This window comes from Lathamus discolor, chromosome 14, assembly GCF_037157495.1.
Source record: "Lathamus discolor isolate bLatDis1 chromosome 14, bLatDis1.hap1, whole genome shotgun sequence".
NCBI lineage: Eukaryota > Metazoa > Chordata > Aves > Psittaciformes > Psittacidae > Lathamus > Lathamus discolor.
Genome location: NC_088897.1, coordinates 4,898,774 through 4,926,258, shown reverse-complemented (window position 1 = coordinate 4,926,258; position 27,485 = coordinate 4,898,774). Strand labels below are relative to the sequence as shown.

Here is a 27,485-nt window from a genome sequence, read left to right as displayed (position 1 = left end):
GGGGTCCCTTCACTGATTCTTCAACTAGAGATCTAGCTAATTACCTGCCAGATGGATGCTAACGTGCTCAGAGGGGCTTGTTGCATTGAGAGGGAGTGTTTAACATACCCTCCCCCCATGCCCTGGACCGATTAGTTGCTGTCCCCTGCCAGTACTTTGATTTCACATGAACACTCAGGCTGAAGATGCCCAGCTCTCAGCTAGGGCACGATATGGATCCACCGGCCATTTCAGCAATGCTCAGGGATGTTTCTGCTCAGTGATTTGCTCTCTTAGCAGCAAGGGACTAGCCAGTCTGCTCAGCTAGGCTCTCTGGCTTAATCAGGCCTCCCCTCACAACTACAGCACTTGACTATCAAATCTTCCCTTAGTAGCCCCATTATCCTGTACAGCCATAAAATAGAGCCTCTCCTGGCTGGCAAAGACTCCAGACTTGGATGCACCACCGAGCGGGACGCGTTTGAGGAGGTTTGGTCCACAATGAGTCAAGGAGGGAGAGGATAGGCTGCTATGTCCATTCACAAGCCTTTTCTGCTTGTAATCCATGAGAAAAATCACAGGGCATTATTTACTCCCAGTGTTTCCCTGTACCTCTACCTGGCTACTGCCTCTCCAGCAGAACAGGTTGGGATTGCTTTCTTGGAAAGAGCTGGGAGACACATGTGCCCTTTCTGCATACTGCAGCAACCACCTTGGAAAGAAAACAAGCCCCATTTCTGAGACACTCAATACAGACACAGATGTAAAGATGTTCAGAATCACAAGTGGTTTCTTTAAGGTATGTGAGGGAGTATTATAGAATCATAGAATCATAGAATAGTTAGGGTTGGAAAGGGCCTCAAGATCATCCAGTTCCAACCCCCCTGCCATGGGCAGGGACACCTCACACTAAACCATCCCACACAAGGCTTCATCCAACCTGGCCTTGAACACTGCCAGGGATGGAGCACTCACAACCTCCCTGGGCAACCGATTCCAGTGCCTCACCACCCTAACAGGAAAGAATTTCCTCCTTATATCCAATCTAAACTTCCCCTGTTTAAGTTTTAACCCGTTACCCCTTGTCCTGTCACTACAGTCCCTGACAAAGAGTCCCTCCCCAGCATCCCTATAGGCCCCCTTCAGGTACCCCAAAACCAGAGTCCACAATGCAGATTTTGCAGCATGGCAGATGTGATCAGACCAGCTATGGTATAATCACCCTGTCAGGAGCATAACAGAGCAATGCTTGCATGTCCAGTACCGTTTGGGACAAGATGACATGCAAATCTCATCTACTCAGGAAAGCTTCTTCAGCAGGGCTCAAAAACAAGAGAGAAATTCTTACATCAGAAATATATCTGGGGCTCATTCTTACCACTTCCTCTTGTCCCCCTTATATCCAACCCATTACCTCGCAGCCACTGCTGTCGCCCAAAGCTGCGCTACACCCAGCTTGTAGGATTACAACAGACCACGTGCAAACATGAATAAAAACACCTCCCGATTATAATAGGTACCTCACCCTCTCACCAAGACATGGTTTGGACTGGCAAATTCTGTCCTGTTAAACTGAGCAACATCACAAATTACAGTGTGCAAACACTAATTGAGAACACACCCTGGAAGAGTGAAGGAAATCGACATGCAGCAGCGTGACAGAGCTGGACAGTGGCAACAAGACAACAATTTCCACCACACGAAAGCTGCAGCTTGGAGTTTAACTTGTCTAACCAGCCCCTCTGCATCACATCCACGAGAAGCCTACTACCACCCTGGGATTTGCACTCTCAGGTTGCCAGCATTCAACGTGTGTCTCAGGTGGAGCCAGAAAAGGGCTTGTAAAATTGATCCCGGCTTGCACGCACAGACCTAAGGTGGTAATTCACCTGGAGATTTGGAAATGGAAGGGTTCAGGACTGGTGTGGTGGAATGAGATTTGCTTCATCAGAAGCCCCAGTTGAGCAAATTCGGCCCGCTGGGCGCAGTCTGAATGGGCCCAAGGAAGTAACGCAGTGATTCCACTATTTGGGACAGAATTTAGAAACATAAAATTGTTTGGGTTGGAAAGGACCTTAAGATCATGCAGTTCCAACACCCTGCCATGGGCAGGGACACCTCACACTACACCATGACACCTAAGGCTCTGTCCAACCTGACCCTGAAATTTGACTGAGGATGACAAATACTATCGTTCCTAGAAGCAGCACGTTTTCCTGGAATTCTACACGAAGTCTAACTTTGCAAACAGGTAAGTTGGGACACAGAAGACACGGGAAAAGCAGCATGGGAAAACCAGTATGTACAGATACAACACCATACCCAGAAATACACAGGTGAATAATAACCCTGCTAGAGGACAAAAGCTATTGCAGCCACACCTCATCCTCACACTAGAGACCCTCCTTTAGCAATGGATTGCTGACTAAACAGAGAAGTTTAAACACCAGCCAGAGAGAGGCCTGGTCTGGCTCAACGGCTCCTGAGGTGCTGTTGACCCAGAGCTAAACCAATTAGCCCGTTTCCTTTTAAAGTGTTCTCAAATGCCACTTGGCTGTGTCACTCCACACCACCCCAGAGCTCTGGAGCAGACTAATTACACTGCCAAATGTTTGATTGAAAATTACACTCCGACAATGTAGGCTGCAAGAGATTACCTCCTTCCCAATACAAAAGGCCTGATTCAGGTCTCCGAGGCAGCTCCCACTTTAAAGTCACTACAACGCTGCAAGTCCAGGAAGCATGGTAATAGAGAAAAAATAAACTGATGTTCGGCACACAGGCCACGTTAACTTTGCTAGCAGTCCCCCTCTGATGCTAATGCAGCCCAAACATGGATAGTGAGCCTCTGACAACCTTGAGTAGCTCAGATGTGGGCAGGAAGAGGGAATCACCAGCATTTGTTCTCCATTGGCAACAACAGCCCAGAGGCACAGCTTGGCGAGATTTATGAGTAGCTAAAATGCTAAGCATTGAAGTGAGATTCTGTCCCCAAACCTTCCTGTGGGTTACATTTGCACCTCAGTTTCTCTACCTGTAAAATAATAATTACCCAACACACCAGTTCTTGTAGACTTAATTAGCACTTGTCAACCTCTTGGAGCTCCTCAAGGGAAGAGGAGCTATGCACCACAACGTACTCATTAATAGACGAATCCTTTGGAACAAAGTGTATGATTCTGTTGTTGTCAGATCTAATAGAGTCATAAAAAAAACAGGGCTGGAAGGGATATCAAGAAGTAACCTAGGCTGTTCCCCTGCCCTGAGGCACGATCAAGTATATCTAAATCACTCCTGATAGGTGAATACCCTTAAATCTTGGGATGCTCAGGCTGTAGATTAAAATAGATAAAGATAGACTCATATTACATGTGCACTGCACTCTCTGGCTCTGCTAAATGCAGATAAACACTCCCTCATGTGTGGCACATGGGGCCTCTTTTAGGTGCTGTCTGTACTGGCCTGAAAGAGGATTTACTGCATCCACACTGAGATCCACCCATCTTTCCAACTCTTTATTATTACAGCTCATGCAATAAAAAGCCCCATTGTGGCACACACTCCCCAGATCTCAAAATCAGAATTAATGAAACACATAACATGTGAAAAAGATCTTCAAATGGGGAACGGAGCAGAGAGCTGTTAAAGGATATGCTCATGGTTATGTGGGGCTTGACCAAGACTCAAGAGTTCCAGTGCAAATCACCCAAGTCTCACACATGGCTGAATTGCAAGACTTCCCTAATACCTTCAAATCATTTTTGTTATGTTTTCCCCACTTTTCTCCCCCCTTTCCAACCCCAAGAGTCCATCTAAAGTACAGTTTAGCCTAACATATAATTCAGATGTGGCTACTCAAGCATTGCACAGCCTTAAGTTTAAGATTTCCTCTCTTTTCTGTTGTTTCTGAAGCTCCAGTTATGCAGGTCAGGTCTGGAACATTAGCTGCATAAAGATTTTGGGGGGTGGTTTAAATGCTTTAATTGTAAAAATGTGTCAGTTCAAGCAGTCTTTCCAAGACATACATGCAGAGTACAGTAGAAGATACCTTTTATTTGATTAACTTCATACAGGAAAGCTTTTGAAACTTATACTTTCTTCATCAGGCTGGTGGATAAAAGCTAAGCAACTGATACAGCACTTCAGAAGTTTTATTAAATTAACCAATTAAAGGGAGGCAGTACACAACATACAGAAGCCAAGGCAAACAAGGTGGAACACACTTGGGGGCTGAGCCAATAGTGTCGTGTCAGCATTTCCATTATGAAGCTACTGCAGTTATTGTGGGAGGCATGCAATAAGAAAAAGAAAAAAAGCTTGAAGCACTGAATTCAATCATTCTGAGGGATTCCCAAACATGCCCAGGCGGATGGAAGAGCAAGATGCAAACCAGTTCTTCACTAGTTTTGTCACCTGAATTAGAAAGCAGGCGTGGCCTTGAAACAGGTTGGCACGCTGCACAGGAAACAAAGGCTGGTTCTCTGGAGCTGCACAGTGCCCAGCATGAGGCAGCCCTGTTCTTGGTTGCTTGAAAATATAACCCTAATGAACATGATTACTCAAGTGCAGCACGTTTGTGTGGGCTGAGACACAGAGCTTACTCAGTAACAGAAGGTCTTTGTGGTAAGGCTGGCATCTTGCATAGCATCATACCCTCAATCACAGCGTCCCTACACAGCATTGTAGCTCAAACTGTGAACTAAAGCAAATCACAAATATAGCAAAGTTGCTTGTATTAGCAGAGTTAAACACAGAAATGTACCTGACCTGAGGATTTCTCATCTCTTCAGTGCTAAACAAGGACCAAAGTGAATACTCTTAACAACAGGAAGAATTGAGTGTGAGCTGAACTCCTCCCAAATTCTGGGCGCTCAGCATCAGGTTCAGATCCCAGTTTTGAAGGTTGCTCCTTCCCTATACAAACAGGGCAGATCTTCTGGGTAACAGAGATTCAGTGGTTTCACATTACATTTTGCAGCACATGAAAACCTTTTCATGAGGTCCAAACCTTTTCACACAGCCCCAGAACAACTCATTGATGGGGGAAAAAGAAAGAGGCTGATAATGGGAACACTGACACAACATTGACTGCAACAGCATAATCAGCAGCAACTATAATTCTGCTTCAGAAAGCTACACCCACAATGCCTTCTTTGGCCTGTATACTTTGTATATTGCCTTGGTCTAACTGGTTAATTTAATAAGCTTCAGAAATATTTAGTTGCTTGGCTTGAAAAGTTGGACACAATTTAAAACCAGGTAGCCTGGTTTGTGACCACAAGTTGTTCTTGGGAGGGCATATCCACAGTTTACAGCATCCTGGCTCAGCTCAAAGGGCAGTTCTGCTGTGCTCCATTTCCTCTCTGGAAATCTAACAAATCCAGCTCAGTTCCCAGCAACACAGAACAGCCACACAACTCTGGATATGAAAGCAGCTTGACAAACTGAGGTTAAATTGAATTAGCTGAACCCACTTAGTGTTGCAGCCCTGCAACAGAGCTTAAGAAAGGCTAGGGAGCACTGGGAAAGCACATGGGTGTTTTAGAAGAGACAGGGCGGTATCATGGCAGGTAAGGACCAGCCTAGGCACCCAGGAGACCCACTGCTCTTCCTGCCTTTGCCAGTGACCTACCACATGACCCTGAAGAAGCCACTCCAAGTGTTCTTCTTTCCCCCCTTCCCCTTTTTCTTCTCTGATTGCAAAGTTCCCCAAGTGATGGCATCTTCCTGTTTGTACAAGATACACATTTGCATAACATCTCACACAAGGCCCTGGTCATCGCTGAGGCTTCCAGACAGAAGTTATAAAGAAAAATATTAGCAAATTCAGTGGGTTTAAATGCCCATTATGGGTATTTCATAACCAACATTTCTTCATTAAAGATTCTACTGTGGTGTTTCACCAAATGACACAGAATAGAGGAAAACCCTGTGTGGAAGATGTTGGCTGATGCTGTTCCTTGCAGGCAGAACCTGAGGGGCATCTATGAGGTGGAAAAGGGATGGACTATTTTGCAAGCTAAGAGCGAAAATCTAGAACAGCTCCATAGCTCTGACAACCCGACAAAGACATTCTTCTATCCTGAGCTCCAGTTCCACTGGCTCTCTTCACAGGATTTGGTGCCTTCAAACCCAAATTCATTGGTTTGACTTCATATGGAAACACAACTTGGTCTCAATCTAATCAAAGACTGTGATCAAAAAAATGCCTTTTTAATCATTCCCAGAGTTTACATTATTTCTACCCAGTGTGTCTCCCTTTATTCTCACCTCCAAAACAGAGAATAACAATAGAAGAGAAATTAAGACAAGTAGTGACCAATCTTGCACGTCCCAGGTTTGCAGGTAACAACTGTCTAACCAGAAAGCTGCAAAAAAGGCATTCGAGCCAACAACAACATCAGCAGGAGCTGAGCTGGAGCCTCAAGTTCTGGCAGGAGCCATGGCAGCACCCCAAGAACAATACTTAGAAGGAGTAAGGCCAGTGGCAGCACCCCTCAGGCTGTCCAACAGCTAGGATCCCCATCTCTTTCACTGTGGAAAGTGCAAAATTTGCGGGTGCACCCAGAAGTTTGGCCTTACAACCAGGAGGAGCGAGGAAAACCACCCGCAACCTTGATCTCCCTCCAAAGCACCACACATTTGCTAAAAGCAGAGGCAAGAGAATGAGACTGGCAGTACACGCTGTTAAACAGCAGGAAAGAAACAGCATCAGCATAGATGCTGCTTTCCTGAACCTGTTCTCAAAGCTTGGCTTTTTGACATTTGTCTTGTGAACTAAACATGCAAACTGGGTTTGAATGAAGTGATTCCACACAGCCCTAGAAAATATAACAGATATGCAAGTTATCATCATCTACCTTGAAACTCTGGAGGGTCTTGAAGACTCCTGCAAAGCACCAACCCATACAATGCCAAGCACCCTAACACAGTACCAGGACTAAGCCAAAGAGAATGAGATGGGCAAGCACACAGCAACTTGTTGAAGAGTTCATTAAGCCAGTGACAGAATTTGGCTTTCTCAGTCTTCACCTGGTGTCCTACATCCCCACCCTCGACTCCTCAGTGTACCCTTGCAGCACACTGCCAGACAGCACAACTCAACTGGGAAGATCAGTGCTGCCCAGCTCCACAGGGCTCGATGGAAATCCTGCCATAATTTCAGTGAAACTTGTGATTTAGGTTCTTGCCAGCCAAAGCTGTCACATTTCCCACACGAGTGTCATAGCACAACTGCTGCATTAATAGTATTCACCTGCTCAAGAGTCGAAGTGTAACACATAACACTGTGTGACACACAGGTACTCCAGCCATCTGGAATAAACCCTTTTCACACTGAACATTCTGTCTCCACATGTTTGAGCTGAAGTTGGATGTTCCCTTCTTCATCTTAGTACCTGGTTTGTTTTCTTTGTTTTAAAAACTATTTTGAAATTCTTAAAATTGAAAGGTAAGGTTTGCCCTTTTAAAGGGGAACACAGGCTGGAATGAATAAAATAGCCTTTCCCTTTAATGATCTGCTGCGCAGGCAGCTGGGACAAAGTTGGCTGTGATGTCAGATTCCTGGTGCTTTAACACACAGGGCTGTTTCCCTTAAGTATTTCTCTAACTAAGCAGAACTCAAAGATTTCCTTCTCCAGCAAACACCTGAGCAGAAATGACTCACCCGCCGTGCTGGCAACTGCCACAGACCTCTCAGCCCTACTGCCAAGCCTATTTGTATTGTTCAAATACTGAGAGGCAATTTTCCTTCTGCAACTCCCAAAACAGTTTGTCCCTCTACATTTTGCATAAATAGTAGACTTATGCCTGTTTTTGTCAAGGGGAAGGAGGGAGAAGGTAAGTTGGGGTAAAACACATTTGTAAGACCAGCCATACAGCAAAGTAATTTTTTCAAGATCATGAAACATTATAATGCATCTATCTCTAATCAAATCACTTTTTAGTTTTTCTGCCTGATTTCCTTCAAAAATAATGCATCTATGATCATGGCATGCATGAGCATGCATCTCTAATAACTCTTGAATGAGCTGGCTGCTTTCAGCTCAATTTGATAGAAACAGGAGTTCCAGAGCTGTCACATTGCTGTAAGTTTCATGGAAATAGGCAACTGGATAAAAAAAGAAGATCTGGAGGCTGGAAAGCTGCAGCATGAGTTCACAGAGCACTGGGCAACGGAAAATGACATTATAAAGGCACTGACATGTGGAATAACCTCACTGGAAGGTTATAGCTGGTCAAGAGATAGAAAGCCGCAGTACACCAACTACTACCTGAATATTTATTTTGCAGGATATTGTACCAAAAGCCACCAGTCAAAAAATGAAAGGCCTTCAAAGTACAGCACTAGAAAGAACAGGCAAGACAGCTAAATACTGCAAAGGAAGCCTATTACAAAAGTACTATTAATTTTAACTAAATCCTTGGCTGGACACTCATCTTACACCCATGTAATCATTAATTTCAGAAGAGTGACTTCTGATATACCCCCCAGTAAGCCCCAGATCATACAAATCCACTCTTTATTGCCCAAGTAGTGCCGTTGAAAATCAATAGGATTACTCATAGTGGTGAAGTTAAGCACCTGTGAAAGTGTTTGGAAGATTGAAGCCTAAGGCCTGGTCTAGGCACAGCTTTTGTACCTGCAAAACTGGTTCACTTAAAGGTTTGTTTTGTTTTTGGCTTTATTTTTAAAGAAAGCAACAGAATAATTAAAGCCATGCAACCACTTTAAAATGGACACGATTTTATTACTATAACGGGAACTTCCAACAGCTCAGCCATTCCCAGATCAGTTACACTGCTCCAGCCATGCTCACCCTGTAGGGATTTGCATCAATGTCATTAAGAGCAGCCTCAGCTTTTCACCTTGATCAGCTCAACAAGGAGATGTTAGCCCGCCACATCTACTGAAAGCATTCCAGTTACTTCATCCATGGAAAACACCTGATGGAACATGGGCAAACACACGTTTGAAGAACATTTTGTCGAGTGTGTCAAAAAGCACAATTTTTCCTTTTCCTCCATAATTTCTTCCCTATCCTATGCATGTGCACCCATAAGAAATAACCCAACAAAGCCCCCAAACAAACAACATAAAAATAAACACACACCTAAAAGACTTCAGAGCTTAGAATTTCATGTGCGTAGAATTACAAAGATGGAAGAAATCAAGATCACCTCACAAGAAGACAGCACAAAAGAACATCCACTCTAAAGAAAACACCCCAAACTTTAGAAGATGCTGGGAGTGAACCAACATGTTTGGATTGCTAAGAGGTTAAAAAAATTGTCACACTTTCAAAGAAGAAGAAAAAGACAAAAGACATTAAGAACAAACAGGATATTTGGGAAATCTATTTCACTCAAAGTAGCAAACATCTGGAATAAATTGTCAAGAACTTAAGAGCATCAAAGCAAAGTATTAACGAGGTTAAGAGGCAGCTAGACTGGAGGAGGAGACTGAGGAGTATAGTGACAAAGGAGAGAGGTGGGGCAGAGATAAACCTGGAGGCAACAGGCTCATTAGCCTAGAGAGCTTTCCTTCTCTCTCTGTCCAATACTTCCTTATCTTCCTATTGCTCCAGGGATAAAATGCTGGGGTGTTTTTTCCTGCTGCTTTTGGGTTTATGTAAGGGAACAATTTCCCCTCCTCTCCTTAGGAATTCCATGTTGGGATCTGTGACAATGTGCTTCATTGCTGAACCTTCAAATTTCTAAGTTTAACTCAGAAAAGTACAAGAAAACTGAATACATGCAACTCCTTCCACTAAGTAGAGCTTTCTGAAGTCTGGAGACCTCATTTCTGCCTTTCACACTTCAAATTCAGAATAATTCTTACTTTTGTTAACAAATGTTTCTTCTAGAAGAAAAACCTCATCCCTTTAATCAAAAGGATTTAGTACACATCTCCATGAATTCAAGAGCTGGATTTTAAAAGACTCATTTGTTTTAAAGTAATTCAAACCAGGCTAAACAACACCTTTAAAGATGACAAAAAACAGTAGGGATAAATGAATAAGGAGTCCAAGAAGGAAATACTTAGCATGACTTATCCCTTAATATCCAGATCTCTCTCTAGAAGGGATAATCAGAAAGCTATGTTGGCCCTTATTCAAAAGAAGAGAATGGTCTTCCATCTCTGCCTGGACTGCTATTAACTATATTGGTTACATTCACAGTCATTAACATCCTTTAAAAGACGATCTTGGGATTTAATTTTCCACCTCCCATTATTGAGCAATGGAATATTCATAAAACAGTAGACAGAAACAAATCTGGAGAAAAATGAAAGCCTCCAAGTTCCCATTTATGCCAGTTAAATTAAACTAAACTGGGGATTCAACATGAAATTGATTCAGGAGCAGCAGCATATATGCACAAACATTAAAAAGCACACTGGGGGGGATACAGAATAATAAAACATGCGCTTGCCTGTCCTCTGCTCTAATAACCACATGCAAACTTCAGCCAAGCCTGAAAGAGTGGGAGAGGTTTCAAAGATATGAAGTTCCTGTGGGTTTCACGGTATAGGCAGCTGGTGAAAGGATGAAGATACACTTCAGAGCCCCAGTGAAGTAAAGTGCTTATTAGACATAAGAGAATCCACACAAGCCCTCATTACTTGTGTAATAGCACAGGGCCTGCTCATACTGTTTGTTATCAGCCAAGCACCCACATCTAACGAGTCAATGTTTTATTTGGAACATCTGCTCTTGTCTTCACAAAAGGCAGCTGAAGCTCTGCTTCAGCCTCAACTGCTTCTCCATTAGCTGTTCCCATACCCCTAGATGCACCTTTCCAGCCTAAGAGGAGACAATGGCACTGTGGTGGGGCACAGGGAGGCTCACTGGCACTTGCTCATAGACGGTCGCACAGCACAGGGGGTTTATTTTTGACCCAAAGTAAAAGAAATATACCTTGGTACCTGCAAGGAGCAAGGATTCAAAAGAGTTCTGAATAACTGGATGCATTCGGGTTACCCAAATCCACTGGGGAATTTAGCCACCAGCTAACACAATATAGTGTCATGCAAGTGGGGGTGTCTTCTTAGAAGCTAGCTCAGACCTGGCTCCTCACTTAAGAGATCTGAAGCATCCTCTGGGCCATCCCTCACTACAGTGACCACAAAGAAAGCACGAAACCCTCTATTCCTCACTTCCTTTCACACAAGACACCACAAGCACCCACAGCAGTTAAAATGGAGACGGGCTCTTATTTTTCCTCTCAGTTCTAACATGGAGAATCAAGAATTGAGGGGCCTTGAGGCACCCACTCCATTTTTCTCTGCCATTTTTACCTTGCCATTAAAACATAACTAGAGGGAGCCATCTGGAAAAGCAAAATAAAGGCTTTTTTTGCTCCTTCAGCCAGGTATGTGGGCAGAGAACACAGCCAGAGCCCACCAGAGAGAGCACACTGCCCTGCACCTCCGTCCCTGGGGCTTAACCGATACCAACCCCATGCGTGCACACACCAGACACAAGAGATCTTTAATACTAAAAGCAGGTTGTTTTTTCAGTGACTGAGGGTGCTTTAATGAGCACGCTGTGTTGTAGTGGCTGGAAAAAGGCGATAAGCTTTCTATGTTATATGAAAAGCCGGGGGGTTACTGTATGTAATCAGACACAGCTGACTAAACAGGGCACTGAAAGTCACTCACTTCTAAGGTAAGACAAAACAACCAAACCCCCACAACCTTCCAGCCCTGCCTCCCCCCAAGGATCAGCTCCCCAGGCACACACCAAGGGTTGATCTGAGCCCTCAAACACCCTAATTAATCCACTGCTTGGAGAAGAGACACTAGCTCACCTTAGCATGGCAACGCCTTGCCTCCATGTTGGTTGTGCAGGGACAAGAGAGCCAGCGCTGCACATGGCTACAGAACCGCTACTGTGACTGAACCCAGTGCCCCTCCTCCGGCGGCGGTTCCTGAGGCGCAGAGCAGCCCCATTAGTACTAATGCCCTACAGCTGTGGGGCTGGCAGGGCACTGGAGCTGCCCTCCCAGCCCCACACAGGTGCGGAAGGGTCCAGGTGGCAGCCATGATTGGGGAAGGGCACTGAGCAGCCATGGTTGAGAGGCACAATGCAACTGGTGTCTGCTGCAGCCACCATGGTACCAAAGGGAAAGCTGGGGTCCTGCTGCCCAGCCAGGTTCCACGGGGTTGCCCTGCTGTAGCCAACACACTGCGTGTATGTGTTTAACAGGAGCAAAATAAACCAAGACTGTGCCCAGAGAAGCTGGGGCTGCTCCATCCCTACCAGTGCTCAAGGCCATTTTGGATGGGGCTTGGAGCATCCTGGTCCAGTGGAAGGTGTCCCTGCCCATGGCAGGAGGTGGAACTGGGTGAGCTTTAAGGTCCCTTCAACGCAAGCTATTCTGTGATAAGCTGTTCCATCTTTCCCAGGAAAGCCAAGGCAGCATGCAGCATTTCAGCATCACCTGCATGCTGCTGTTTGTACAAACTAAGGTGAACTCTAATACCAATTTAAAAAGAAATCACTGATATTTCCTTAAGGCTTTTTGCAATTCCAGACAAAATACAGGTACTTGTACTGCTTCAGCACTTGATCCACACCAGTATTGTTTTTCCAAGCATTAAATTCTGTCACAGCCTTTACACTCTCAGCCCAGTTGGGGAGGGCAGAGATCATTGCTGAAACTACCCAATTCCTGTTCTACAAATAACTTTCTGGCTGCTATATATATATATGTGTATTTTACATATAATAGCTTAAAGGCACTAACTTACCAGGCAATTCAGGGAGATGTCTTTTCTATTAGAGGAAGTCCGTCGTGTCGTCCATCCCCCCCCCCCCCCCAGAAGTGCAGTAGTGATCTTTCTACTCATCACAGCTGTGGTGGTACTTGCAGCTTCCAAAGGTTAAAGGGACAAGGCAGAAGTGAAGTTACCTGCCATCCTCTCCAGTTTTCTGTAAAACAACTTCTTTTTGAGCCATGTGAGCTTGTGACACACTGAGCAACACTGTTTTTCAGTACAGTGTGGGTAATTTTAATGCATATATAGAACAGGAATCAAAAGGCTTTCAGTAACCCTGTGCAAGTGAAGAACCAGTTTCCCCCTTCCCAACTGCAGAGTGGGATACGGTTTACCTGTGCTGTATAGGTATATACAAACTGCCTGCTGCTTGAGCCTGGTGAGTAGCATTCACATTTCTCCAAATAACCACATTTCTTCTCCAGAGGTGGCTTTTTTGGATGCTCTCTGGTAATACAAAAGAGAAAAACTGTTAACACCTGCAAGAAGCACTGGAAAGCCTATCTAGAGGTTTGCTGGGAGTCAGTTTGCATGCAGTTTTGCAGGATCAGCATCTGGAAAACAGCATAGCCAAGAGATATTGGTCAACAGAAGACATGGTTGATCTTGACTCTCCAGCTACTTGCTTATGACCTCAGCCAAAATGGTTCTTAACTTACTTTTTTCTGTCAGGCCTGGGGCTGTTTGGGTCTCCCTTCACTTGTGTACAGAAGTTCCCTTACCCCATGAAAGTGCAGGTGCTGCCTTCTAACTGTTATAACAAACAATGCCTGCCTGGCCTAGCATCCTGAGCCTCTGTATTGCTGCTGAAGCAGCTGATGAAATACAGAGCTTGCTAGTGTATTTTTCAAATAAAAGTATGTTTCTGGGGTCAAAAGGCACATTAAGCCATCATTTAAACTGAAAGGGACAGTAACAAATGGCAACATTTCCCCAGATAAGGACTCAAGGAGGTATTGCCATGCTTGACCTTAAATACCTGAGTTAGCATTAAGGCCCCTGCCTTATAATCAGCACTCAGACAGATGCTTGGAGCAGCTGAATCAGAGGAGAGATGAACTTAAGTGCCCTGAAATGGTTACTCAAGGACCTCTCGCCTTTCAATCACTGAGGTCCTGCAGAGATAAGCCTTCTTGAATATATAGTAGATTTAAGTGGCCAAAGTTAAGTCAATAGACATGAGAATCCCCCTCGTTATATAAATCTAATGAAAATTTCCAGGTTCGCAAGTCAGAAAACTGTTATTGCAGATACTGTGCCCATGTGTGCTTCTAGGATCCAAAGTCTGGCCCCTTCAGTGTGAAACCCCTCTTCTGCCTTCTGAAGTCTTGAGTTTAGAAAAGGTCATAACAGCATGCTGAAAGACCAGGAACCTCAGACTGCATCTACAGAGATATTTCTGCACAGCATCAACATGCCCAGAAGTGTTCCTTCACAAGTCGTGAACCGCATCCATGCAATCAGAGCTGTGGGAGTTGGAGTCTTTTGTGGTGCAAGCCAGAAAATCCAAGCGGAAGTGCTCTTGCATATTAACCAGCTTTGTTGAAATTTGTTTGCCCCCATTCATAGTGGATATGGAGTAGTATGGATTTGTTGTACTCAGTCCCATCATCCACATCATTAATGAAAATGCTAATGTGTTGGCATTGTATTTTCACATAGAAAACTCATACTTCAGACAATCTGCACCTTTTTAACACCTTTTCAAGGTATGTCCTCAGATAATCTATGCTGGCTCATTACCAAGGTAACAGAGGCAGAGGGGAATCAGATCTAAGAAAGTCTCCGGGACAACTAGAACAGACTACGGGGGGATCAGAAGCAAGCCATTACTGAGAAAAAGAGGTCTGGAAACATACCTACCCTTCACTGCTGCCGACCGATGGCAGGGGGGTGGTTGGTTTGTGTTTTTTCACAGACAACCAACCCCTGAAATAATTATTCCAGTCTGGCTGGTGCTGGAATTTTGTGTCTGAGCTGGCATGCCATGTTTTAAGAGAAAATAGGCACAAATTTAAGGTAATCCTATAGAGGGAAGGAAGAATTAGAAGTGCAGAACAGATTGCTGAGAGGAAAAGTTGGGAAAAGAATGTGGAAAAAAGAAAACTAAACAGTCTTCCAGTGTGCTAATGTTCATTACAAAGAGGATGTAAAGGATGAAATTGGCTTAATTTGCAGACAGGAAGATTTACGTTAAATAGTAAGGGGGAAAATGCATAAATATATAAGGCTAATTTTGGACTTGAGGCTACCTAGAAAGTTCAGACAACGATCCTGCCTCCAAGCAGAACAATAAGCTGGGGGAAACTCATGAGAACCTTTCTCTGCCTTTTATGACTATATATATCAAAGGCTGCTCTACCCATTCACAGAGTTTCAGAAAGGTTTACAGGATTAAATGTTTAAGAGTTAATAAAACACATTATCAATTCTACACTGTTTCTTTGGGTTTTTCCCATCCAAATAGTAATTGTATGTGAAAGGGCTGACACTAAAAAGCAGCAGCCAGGGTTCATGCAAGTTCAGTTCCCATCTGATCATTTTAATGATGCTTGGTGAGAACCTGTTTTTTGTGGAATTAATCTCAGTTCTTTGTACCCTTTAGTTATTTGAATCTGCACCCAAAACCCATAAACACAGCCCTGTGTCCCCAAATAAACATGGAGATTGAAATGAAATGGGAATTGATACAGGTTTGTTCTAAGAATCCTTAACATTTTCATATTTATCATATTTGTCCTTCCCCCTCATCGCAGGGGAAGGTTATAGAGCTCCAAATTCTCTTGCATGATAACCCAAGAGCCCAAGGTGCAGAAGTCCAAATGAGAAACAAGCTTTGTGGTATAGCCCAACCCAAAGATATCTTCTAGCAGTCTATAACTGGACACCTGATGCACAGCCCTTGAAGCACAGTAATTCTGGTGCAACAGACACAAACAATGAGGGAGAAATGGATTTTAAAGTGCATTTAAAGTGGATTTTAAAGGGAAGGAGCATCAGAACTGCAGAAAAACTGAAGGAAAACAGGTAGGGTCACATGGAATTTAGGCTTTATATTGCACACAAGCCACTTCAGAGTGTCACAAGAGCTCTGAGTAGTTGAGAACACTCTGGTGGTGCCTGAATGTTTGGCAGCTACTGGAATACTTCACAGCCTTCACCCTGGTTGTCCCCATCAGGAACCAGAGGGAATTTGGACTGAATTTCAGGCAAAGCCTGTGGTTTAGCTTCCTCCAAAAAAGCTACCTAGATTGCTCAAGGTAAGTAAAGGCAATCAAATGATTTGCTTCAAAACTGCACTGCTCCAAAGCAAATTGCTCATCTTGACAAAGCCTAGCTAAGCCTAATCTGCACTAAGGTGGTCCCAATTTTCATCTTTCCCACAGCTCCATGCTTCTTTCCCATCTGCATCTGTTAGGGAGCACTCAATCCCTAAGGAACCAGGAGCCTGTAGCAGCACATGGTAACATGGCCAGCAGGAAGGTGGCCTCACCAATATCCAAGCAAGGCAAGCCCAATGATGGGAGTCAGATTCCAGAGTCCAGATCACCAGGCAAATCCACGATGCTGTGGCAGGTCCCAGATTAAGCTGAAAAGTCAAGCTGCAGGTCGGGGCTATCTCCAGTAACTGTTTAGAGTCGTACACAGTTCAGTGATCACTAGGCAGGTCCACATGATATGCAAGGCCCAAGAAGCAGTGTAGGTCTAAGAGTACAGCTAAAGAAAAGCCCAAGTGCTCTGGGCTGAGCATAAATGGGGCTCTTGGGCCCACAGACAGCAGGTCTGGAGGTTCCAGGTGGGCCTTGCCATGGCCATTAATGCCTATTAGTGCACTCAGGGCTGTGACAATTGCAGGCAGGCAGAAAAGCTTAGGGAGCTGATGTGGTTGAAGAGTGAAGGGGTTTCTTCTTGGTCATATGTCTGTGTATAAGCTCTAGTGTTGACCTGAGGGAGTACAGCCAGGGAATGGGGAGAATGTGGAACTGCTCGGACTGGACTTCTGTCAGCGTCAGAGCTGCACTTGAAGAAGTCATGTAACTCGGCAGTAACAGGTGAAAAAGGACCCATCAAAAAGTGTGCATGCTTTGATGGAAAAATGTGACCTGATCCTTTATGAGCTTATCCTCAAAGTTTTTGCCTACCAGCTTGCATGAGGAAAAATAAACCTCTCTAGATTGAAGGTCAAAGGTCAGCTGTATTCCATTTTAGCTGGTCTTCAGTCTCATTCTGAAATCTTTAGAGTGTAAAACCAATAAGCACCATCTGACATCTGATGCCTGAGTGACTTCAGCTCATATTAGTGGAAAAGTCAGCACTCATTTGGTTGGGTATGTGATTTTGTGGAGCTCATACAAGGCAGTATTAAACTTTGTATGTGTGTGTGCGCCATACAAGAGCATTTTCCAGACCCACTCAAGCAATTTACAAAGGAAGTTTGTAATGAAACACCCATTCTGCTGCCCTCTTCTCTAAGCAGCTCCTTTCTTTGCTGAGAAGTTCTGTCACTTGTTTGGGTCTGCATAAAAGCCTAAAGCAGAAGTTCATAAATCAGCTTCTCTACTGTGCCACTGAAAATCTTCTACCTCCATGACCTCCTATTGCCTATCTACACCACAAAGAGTGGTCATATACCTATGAAGAAAAACACATTTGGGGGTGAAAAGAGCTATCATGTAAAACAAAGGTAAGAACTGTGCTTGTGCAGGAGAGCTCAGCTTCTGGTGAATAAGCCGTGAGGTGGAAAAAGAGGTCATACAGACTCTTGCATTGATGAAGATTTACTAGTCCCTAAAGCCCACTCAAGCTGCACACCTTGAGGAAGGGACAGGTCTGGGTGACCACGCAATTATTTCAGATGTTACAGGAACATACAGCAAGAGTGCTAGAGCTCTCTGCACATTTTCAGCAAGATGCATGGAAGAAAGGGATGAATTTTGCTTCTTGCTCTGCCTACTAGTATATTTTAACAGAGAGAATTACTGGTAGATACAATTGGGAATCGTTACTTAGACCAGAAAAACACTGCTGTTACAGGAACATACACAGTGCTTCTGGACATAAGGGCAAGAGATGAGATTTATTATATCAACTTTGTGTCTGCTAAGAGCCTTCTCTTTCCAGTTGTTCCATATTAAACTGCACTGAGTGTAGGGTTTGCTGGAACAACAGAAAATGCAGGTGGGGATGAATGTCACATCCTAGAGCTTTTTCATGCAATTTCTGCCCCTCCTGATGAGGGCAAATTTGACACTTTGCCTTCCAGTTTTCTTTCTACAAAGACTAAGATGGAAACAGCAAATGAGTGGCTTGTTACTTCCTCTCAGTGTCTGTGGGACTGTGGCGCCAACAACACTGATGCAAAAGGAAACCCTTTTCATTAGTTGCTAAAACAGCAGACGCTTGTTTTCCTTTGGCTGCAACATCCTTCTGACTCCCACACATGAAGCGCTCCTGCAATATTCCACATAGGCAGAATGCATCCAGTTCCTAGAAGTCCAAATACAAGAAACTGTAGCCTGTTTTAGAAACCACACTGATCTTGGATTATGAAAGGGAGAATTAGTCTGCTTTCATGTGTAATCCTGGGCTACTGCTCCTGGGTTCTTTTCTTGTCTTTGTACCTAGACTTATGATGATCTTTGGCAAAAAATCCTTCTGGTGTGCACCTCACCTGTAAAATAAGGCTAATACCAGGGAGTGAAAGACTGGACATTATTGTTATTTCATAGACAACCTCCTACACATAATAAAGGTAACTATGAAGGGTGAAATTTGCTATTACTGGTTTCTAAATGCACCAAGGTAAATTATATCATGAGAAAAACAGCCACTCTCCTACTGTTTCTGCTCTTTTGCACCAAAGCAGATGAGTCAATCGGCTTCAGAAACTGGCCACATCACTAAGATAGAGAAGGCATGTTGCATATTCACAAGAACTTAAGATTCTTCTATTTACATACATTGCTATGGAGCTGTGAAATGGAATAGAATTCTATTTCCTAAACACTCTTCCTGGTGCAATAAGTTAAAGGATTTCTCAATTAATACATGGAGCTTATGTATAAAAGACAAGAGGTTAAGCAACACTGCAGTGCCCAGTGGACCATCTGGTGAACATTAGGATGTCAATAAATCATAAAAGCACCAGTTCATCAAGAAAATTCCATTTCAAACCACTAACAGGAAAAAAAAAAGGCTGGGAAAAAACTCACAAAATTGGTATTTTCATATTTTATAAAAACAGGAGCATTAAATAACTTTAATCCAATTTCAATAGTTTTATTGGTTCTCTTTTGATGACCACATGGCTTCACATACTGAATGTTTTGCCCTTTGTCTTGCACACAAAAGCATTATGAAATAACTCTGTGCATCATCACAGGAGAAGCTCATCTCTTTCCTCTTAGTCTTTTTCCTCACCGTGGGTGATAACATAACAGAGGTTCTTATAGTCAAGATTACCAGAGACATCTGGAGGGAAAGCAGCAAACATCTGTTTAATCTGCCAAGCAAACAGGAGATAAGTGTTACAAACATAGGACTGTGGGACAGCAACATGTACTGGTTTTAGTTTTCCCCCCAGTTCAGCTCCCTTCTGCCTTGATCTGTTAACCTCGATGGAAAATTATTGCTTAGCTTCAGTAAAATTGAAATAGGAATTAGGACACAACCAGTTAATACAGCCCTGCCAGAATCCCAACAAGTACCCTGTCAAAAAGACCATTCCTGAAATCCAGGTAAGCCCTGGCAAAGTAGCACTCCAGACTGTTCTTGCCATGAAACAACTCCATTCAACCTCCTCTTCTGAAAATGAAGTCCCTCTAAATTCTTCCCAGCCAGCATAATCCATGTTCAGTCTCACACAAACCACAAAGTCAGTACCTCATTTCAGAACTCATTTCAGATTTCAAACAAAATAACTCTCACAGAAATGGAAACCAGATCACAGTCCCCACCCAAACCCACTTAAACTCTAGTAAATTCATTGCCCATCTCACCATAGGAAAGAACAGCAAGAGATAGGCCACGCTTACACTTGGATGGAAGTCCAAACAATCTGTTTGACTTTGATTTAGCCATGGAGCTATTCAGAGGAGGTGCTTTGAATTGTTCCTAATTGCTAGAGCTGGCACCATCCTTCTCTCAGTCTGGATTTCAGCTGAATTCATGCATTTAAAGAGGGGCAAATTCTTATTGCTGAATAAAACAGATTCCTAATTTGAGTAAAGACAGTCCTTACCTCTTCTTGACTGAACCGGTCTGCCTGTGTCATAAGCATTTCTTTGATGCTGTTCAAATAAAACGAAATAACCCGATTAAAGGGTGATAATGGCACATGACAATTCAGATGGCAAGATCCCTCCTGAAGTTGCCTGAAAGAAAATCTGTGTGACCGCATAAATTAGAGCTGTTAATCCTTACATGATATTGTAAAAGATGTTCTGTGGGCACCCATCAGTGTCAATGCCTCGCTCTGCCAACTTATTTTGCTTTCGTGACATTTTATAGAGGTTTAAAATTGTTTAAGGTTATTACTGTAATTGAAATACAGCAATTTGCTATGGTTATCTTAAACCTAAAACGGTAGGTTTTCTCACTTGCTGTTAAAAGTTTGGATCACTTCACAAAACCAAAAGAGAATATTTTCTGTAAAATCTGAGGATGAAAGGAACAGAGCATGAAATGAGAAAGAGGACTTGAAAGAGAACTCCAACAGCTATTCCGAATCATCATCTGAGAATCCCTTTATTTGCGTGCAGTCATTCCCAGAGGAGACCATGAAACTGCATGAGACCTGTTGTATTTCATGGTACAATGTCTTGTTCTGGAGTTACAGCACTGTAACAAGGAGCTTATCCCACACACAATCTGCATCTTATGCAATTACAGCAAAGAGAATATTCTGGGGACAGACTCTCAGCTGATTTACCCTCTGTTTTCAACCCCATTTTGGGAAATCAGTCGAGCATGTAATTTTTTTACCTGAGTTCACAGGTGAACGAATAGAAAATCCAGGAAGAACGATCACTGCTCTTAGCCTCACCCCCTTATAAAAATGTCTTTATATTTCACCCAGTGCTGAGGACAGGACATGCCCAATGTGCTAGAACTTCCACCAGTATGAACTCAGTTATATTATGTAAACATCCCTTTCACTTGCACTAATAATTCCCCCTTCCTGCAGAATGCCTATATTAATCTCAAAGAGTCTGCATTCACCCTGAAGAGGCAGAGGTGGCTCCTTGTTTTATTACCAAAGGTACTTACATATTTTCGGTATTCTTTCTAGATCAGTAAAGCAGACTGTAAAGCTGTGATAGCAGATGAGCCGCCTGTTGTACAAACCCAAAAGCTGAAACAAGCATAGAAATCTGGTTTTGTTTGTAGATTTGAAAAGAGGCCGCTTTTCGGAGGAATTTGTGTGGGGGAGTGAGAGCAATAGCTCTTCTGGAACAGCCCTTTTTTTTTTTTTTTAATGTGAATACTTATTTCTGCTTTTTAAAGAGAATATTTGAAACTAAGTATTTCTAATGGAAATCATGCCTGCGCAGGAACGCTTCCATGTGAGCAAAATTCACCTACTGCAGATGCAGATGTTCAGGCAAAACAGAAAAGCTTCCCTTTCTGCTCCCGTACACCATGGATCTCGAGTGAAGAAAGTCATACGGATAAAAGTGTAGTTTTGATGGCAAAGCTACAACTGAACTTCTTCATATCTCTGACACACATATTTTTTCCAGTAAAAGGCTATAACAAAGACATGGGCCGATTTGCATAAGAGGCACATACACTTCTGAATCTCTTTCTTGTTGATGTGAAGTGCTCATTTGGAAGGACAGAAAGGGAAAACTGAAAAAAGAAGGTTCTGGGTAATGAATAAGAATCTTAACCATAAGGACAAGACTGAAAATATCTATTCAAGTTCTAGGAAATACTCCAAAGTCCCAGAAAGAGCTTAAGCTATTGTATATATTTTTCCTGCATGACTTTACCATTCTCTTTATTTAGCAAAGCCTTTTCTCGTCTCTTTTTCTCATATTGCTCTTTCTATTTTGTTATCCCAGCCATTTGTTATGTGCCTGCATTTTTTGAAGTGGAATTCTCAAATGATCAGTGGGTGAAAGAGTAGAGAGATCATCCTCATCAGCATGAGTTGATTATTGGATATATGTGCACAGAGGCAAACCGCATTAGCAAATGTAAATAGGAAGTGTGATACAGGAAGGAGCTTGGTGAATAGAAGGAAGCACTTACAGCAATTTTGTCAGAAGTCACAAATAAACTTCATCACGAACAGGACTGAATTAAAGAGATCTGGGCACTGTGTGTCTTCTGTTCACATGCTTAAAGTATTTAGGGGAAAAGAAAAGATCAAATATCTAATTACAGTCTTCTGATGCACAGCCCAGTAGGCTCTGGCAAACTCAGAAGGAAGAAGGACTGAGTTAAGGATCTATGCACATTTTCCATTATTTATTTTATAGGGAAACAAACATTCACAGTTTCCAAAGCTACAGATTATACACTTTTTTCTTTGTGTATCTTGTTTTCTTTTTTTGAAGACTATTTGCTCCTCAAAGAAAAAGAAAAAAATCAAAGTCTTCTGAGCAAAAGAGAATATCCATTTGCCTTGACATAGGAGCCTAAATGTCACCTCTTGTCCTGCCTGGCATCAATTCTTCTACTAGTACAAATACTTTGGGTTTTTAAATTATCTGTGAAATCTATGGGACATTTTGGTTTTCCACTGGGTTTGCCCTTTCTATAATGATGGCTTGGAGGAAAACAGGTGAGTTGAAATGAGCGGTGCTCTATAACTGTGATGAGAAACATGACTAGCTCAGCCAAACTGAGCTCCAAAGGTCCGGAATGCAGCTCAGCTCCCTGGGTCCATTTTCATCTGGTACAAATCTGAACACTTTTTTTTTTTTTACATGGTGATGAGGCACAGTTGATGTTGGCCTGACTCACTTTGTCCCACAAATGGCATTTAGGACTGAATCATCCAACCTTTCCGAATGCTATGCCAGTTTACACCAGCTGAGAATGTGACCGAAAGCATTTTCTCTTTTTGACATCATGCTATAGAAAGGATTTGATGTGTGGTATAATGATGCAGACAAACAAAGTCTGTCATTGAACTTGGAAGTAAGTTATAAACTCCTGGAGCTTCTGGAAAGGTTAGAAGACTCCATCCCAGCTTCCATCAGATGGACTAAGTGAGTCATTTCCAGACTAGAGGTGAAAACACGCAGAGGGAAGAGACATAAAAATCCCCACAAGGATGTTAACTCCATGAACATAAAAAGAAGTTCTATTGAAAGGTCAGTATGGCTGCTTTTGGAGAGAAACATTCCAGGATTTTTTAATACGGAGAAATATTATTTATTAACATTAACTGTCGTTTGCAATGGCTGTTTGAGCCAACAGAAAAATTATTTCAAAACCTTCCAATGTCTAAATTTTGGAAGCATATGAATAGAAGTTAAACCTCAAAGACATTCACGGAATTGATTTAATGGTTTGTTCTGTAATGATCAACATTACCCTCGGGTCTAATAAGTAAACATTATGCTCTGTTGTGGTGATGAACTAAAACAATTGTCTAACGTTAGCAGTGCAGTGGGGGTAGGGACAAGGTTGACCTTTTCCATCAAGGAAAAATAAAAGTATTCCTCTCTCATCTTCATTTTTGAGCATGATGCTGCATTCCTAATTTGCCCCAAACTCCAACTGGCTTCTAACATCCAAGGAATGTAGAACTGGACACAGGGTGGCAAGCTGCAGATTTTGTATGCAATATATTGTTACAGATAGTGGCGGGAAATACAACATTTCATGGGCTTTGTATTATCAAAGGGTTGTATTTCATGCTTGCGATTTCACTACTGTGTGATCTGGCCCATTTGGCAACAGGCTACCTTTTATTCTGATTGTTTGAGTCACTTCTGATGTGTTTCTCTGACTGTTCTTCCCCAGCTGGTCGGATAATGTTAACCCAAAAGCAATAAGGATGACTATTAACCCTCTGTTCTTTCAGACTGTTTGCTACATCCACTTGTGTTTGGAAGTTTACTGAAATTACTTTGGAAGTTTAGTGAAAAGACTGTTTCATTGCTTTGTTTTTACATACTGTCTACCAGAATAGGACTCTCATACCCACTGGGTTACTGTCATAGAAAAGCATATTGGTAATGGATAGAAATACTTTGTGTGAATCTTGTCTGTTCAATTAACTTTCGTGAGACATTGGCAGTTGCAGATAATGTCATAGAAAACTCACCTTAGAGGTTCTGGTCAAAGATTTAGTTTTCATTTACCTTATGATGACATTAGCAGAATTAATTGGTGCAAATACAGTTTTGTAGCTCATGGTTCCCTAATAAATTTCCTATACATATTATGCTTTATAAAATCTACCTGTAGTGGAAATATAGACCCCAAATTCCTGAGGGAATTTAAGTATATAGATAAATATAGGCATATAAAGCATATCACTAGAACCATAGGTCAGATCTCCTCATCCACTGCCCTGATCTGATATTATTTATCTCATTTACCTGAGGGTCTCCTTACACCCTCTGCCAGTGCAATGAGGATTTACATGTGTGCAACTAGGACTTCAAGTCCTTTTACCTGGCTTTGGTGGTGTAACAGTTTGTGAATACAAATGAGGTCCTGCCTCCTTATTTAAAATATAGTCATATTGACAATAATTGTCATCTTATTACCAGTATTATTTGCTTTGGCTCCCACCATATATAGTGGAATTTTATTGCAAATTATTATGTAGAAGCAGAAGGCTCCGATGGTGAACATGTAACAAGGAAAATGTCCTCACTAAAACCATGTCCCAGAGTTAATTAAATTGATCACTTTGGTTAAAAGGGGGCTTGGTTTCCCATTTTAGACAAGCACTCTCAGTTAGGCACCAGACATTCATTTTCATTTTACATATGGAGTTAATCTACAAAGACTCATGTGTTGATTTATATCCAAACCTTCAAAAAAGGCTATCTAATAGCCTACATGTGATTATATTTCCATTGCCTCTTGCAGTCTGAAGACAATAACATCTCCTTTTAGTATACAAATACATTCATACAATAGTCCAGTCTTTTAACTCTGGCTTACAAAGCTAAATGTTTTCTCTGCCTGACAGCTCTTCTGCCTCTTAAAATACTGCAAAATATATAGCTTTTAAGCTGTTCTTTAAACCTGTGCAATTATTATTATTACTATTATTCTTTTAAAAGGATTTGAAATAAACTTACTAGTCTGCCTTTATGTGGCCTTTTCCTTCTGGGTCGAAAATCTTAAAAGCATTCAGAATGGTTTCTTCTGGGTCCGTGCCTAAAATTAATGAAATATAATTTAGCAGCCTGGATGTGTTTCTATAGCTTCTGAATACTTGCTAAGTAATTGCATTCACTCGAAAACAGAGCAAAATGGAAAATTCTGCAGTTGTAGGTTTGAAGACAAAGGTTCCTTCAGTCGGCAGCATTTGTCATGTCAGATAAACAATAGAGGTGAATAGTTCAATGCTCAGAAGCTTAAAAATAATAACTCATATCTATTCTATGTCTGCAGGAGAGAAAACTTCCAGGAACTGGTCTCCAATATCAGTACCCAGAGGATTAGTGGCTTTCAGAAATGAAAATATAACAAACTGTTTCCCTCACTGGCTTCCTTTAATCTTGTACTGGACGTTCCTTGTAAAAACACTTTGTGATGTTACTTGTTCTCCACTGTATAGGGAAGGGGTTATTTTCTTCACTAAAGGAAATGGAGTTTATCCTAAAATCAGAATGACAAAGGAATGCAATGGAAACAGCATGATCAATGTAAAATGGGGCTCTCCACTTACATTCTCTAGCGCACTTCCACTGAAGGATCTCTTCATTAGTGTTACAGAAACAGGATGGCTTAAAGCACTAGACTATGGCTCCAAGATTTTGCTTTTGCTCTTAGCTGGGCCACAGACTGTTGGTATGACTTTAATTTCCCTGCTCCTCTGTTCCCAGCAGTAAAATGATACACTGTATACTCTGTCACTTCGCCAGTGTTACAAAATATTATGGTAGTATATATAATAAAAATCACTGTAACTGTAGGAAACCGAATTTACAGGCAGATTGACAGACTCACAGACAAACGAAGCTTCTTGGAATACTGAAATGTTGAAAGAGTGGTTAAAACATGGTAATAACATGAAGAACTGCAGTTTCAAAGTCTGGCAGAGACAGAACCAGAACAGAACCCAGCCAAGGTTCCCTGCTCTCATGACTACATGCACTCATGATGCCGCCTTAGTTTTCTTTGTTTAAAAGGTTTACTAAGGATTATTAGTAGTACTTCAGTGGATATAATAATGAATAAATCTAACGGCACTGACCATGTATATTCTTTCGCCATGTTATGGGCAATGCATTCAAACTGCAATGAATATATGATCAATACAAAGAGCACTGGCATTTAATGAGCATTTTGATTGTCCCATGAAGTGAAGAGTCTTCCAGCTCGGAGGAAAGGTCGCATTTAAAGTAGTCACCACTGTGGGGGGGATTTTTTTTGTTCTTACTGTGTTTTACATTTTCTACTCTGTCATATCCTTGGATTTTGGCTTTGAAGAGAAGCAATGCAGCAGGCATTCTTTATTGATTAGCTGGTAAATAAAGTGGTTTCTTTGATGTGCGGCATCTCTGTTTTCTGTACAAATTGTATTATTCTGACTCCCTGTAGAAACAGCTCCATGTGGTTGGCATTAACATAAACCTCGTTTTGTTAGCTGTTCATCTGGCATCATAATCTCAATATACAAAGCTAAAGCTCGTCCTGAAAATCCCAGCTTCCCCTTTATGACAGAAATCAATTATAGCACAACAAATTTTACTTAGAAAGCACCTTTCACCAAATTCTCTGAGTGGTACTTAGCTAATAAAGAGTGTTGCAAAATTGCCATATCCACTTCCTCTAGCCCTTTCTCCCTTTCTAATTGCACTACAAAGGCTCTTCATCCCAATTAGTTTTGATTGGGAATGTGCAGTCTTTTGGCTCTGCTTCCTTTGCATGACAAACCCAACCAGAAGGGCATGACAAGCACAGCTGTGATTTTCCCTTCACCAAATGGAAATCAAAAAAACCCTCCTCCTCTGCTGGTAGCCAACAGGAAACCTGCAGACAAGAGGGGTATGCTTCACCATTCACCTTCCTGTGCTGGCGCTGCTTTTAGGCCACACAATTGGCAGGGCCAGACTCCTTGCCAGCTTCAGCCATCATAGGACACAAGAGGGAAGAGGGGAAAGGAAGAAGAACAAATTTCTACGCTCTGTGTGACGGTAAGCATCACAGATAGACAGGAATAGGTAGCAGGGCATCCCACAAGAAACAGTCACATATCCCAGGAGGAAGATTACGGAGGAAAAGGCACTACCTATTCTGCAAGCTCACATCTGGAATGTAAAGGTAGAGGAACCACTGTGACCAAGTCATATTGTTGTCTGGGTAATAAAAATCCTCTCTTCAATGTCAGTCTACAGCCTTTGCCATCACTTCTTATGCTTCCCAGACATGTCTTGTTCCTTAGCAATAGTGTATTTCTTTGAGAACTAGCTACATTAATTCTTTCTTTCAGACCTCTCTGTTTCCTATTCCAAGCATGGAAAGCCCTTCACTGAAATTGTGCTCAGCAATAAAAAGACAGAGTCCAGTAGCAACACAATGA

The 27,485-nt window shown here is 42.3% G+C and overlaps 1 protein-coding gene and 1 long non-coding RNA gene across 11 annotated transcripts in view; both read right to left on the bottom strand.

Annotated features, from left to right (window-relative positions):
• Positions 1-11,878, bottom strand: part of LOC136021886 (uncharacterized) — a 69,636-nt gene extending 57,758 nt beyond the window's left edge. Inside the window, exon 1 of the long non-coding RNA XR_010615933.1 lies at positions 11,791-11,878. This is a non-coding gene — a long non-coding RNA (uncharacterized LOC136021886). The remainder of the gene's footprint in view (positions 1-11,790) is intronic.
• Positions 11,879-19,014: 7,136 nt separating this feature from the next.
• The window catches only part of MYL10 (myosin light chain 10), a 90,410-nt gene continuing 81,939 nt past the window's right edge, over positions 19,015-27,485 (bottom strand). For all 10 annotated transcript variants that reach the window (XM_065694390.1, XM_065694388.1, XM_065694389.1 and 7 more), the window contains 3 exons: positions 25,036-25,114; positions 20,001-20,049; positions 19,015-19,262 (listed from right to left, as the gene is read on the bottom strand). In XM_065694390.1, coding sequence (XP_065550462.1) covers positions 19,164-19,262; positions 20,001-20,049; positions 25,036-25,114 — 227 coding nt within the window. In that variant the 3' untranslated portion in view covers positions 19,015-19,163. The remainder of the gene's footprint in view (positions 19,263-20,000; positions 20,050-25,035; positions 25,115-27,485) is intronic.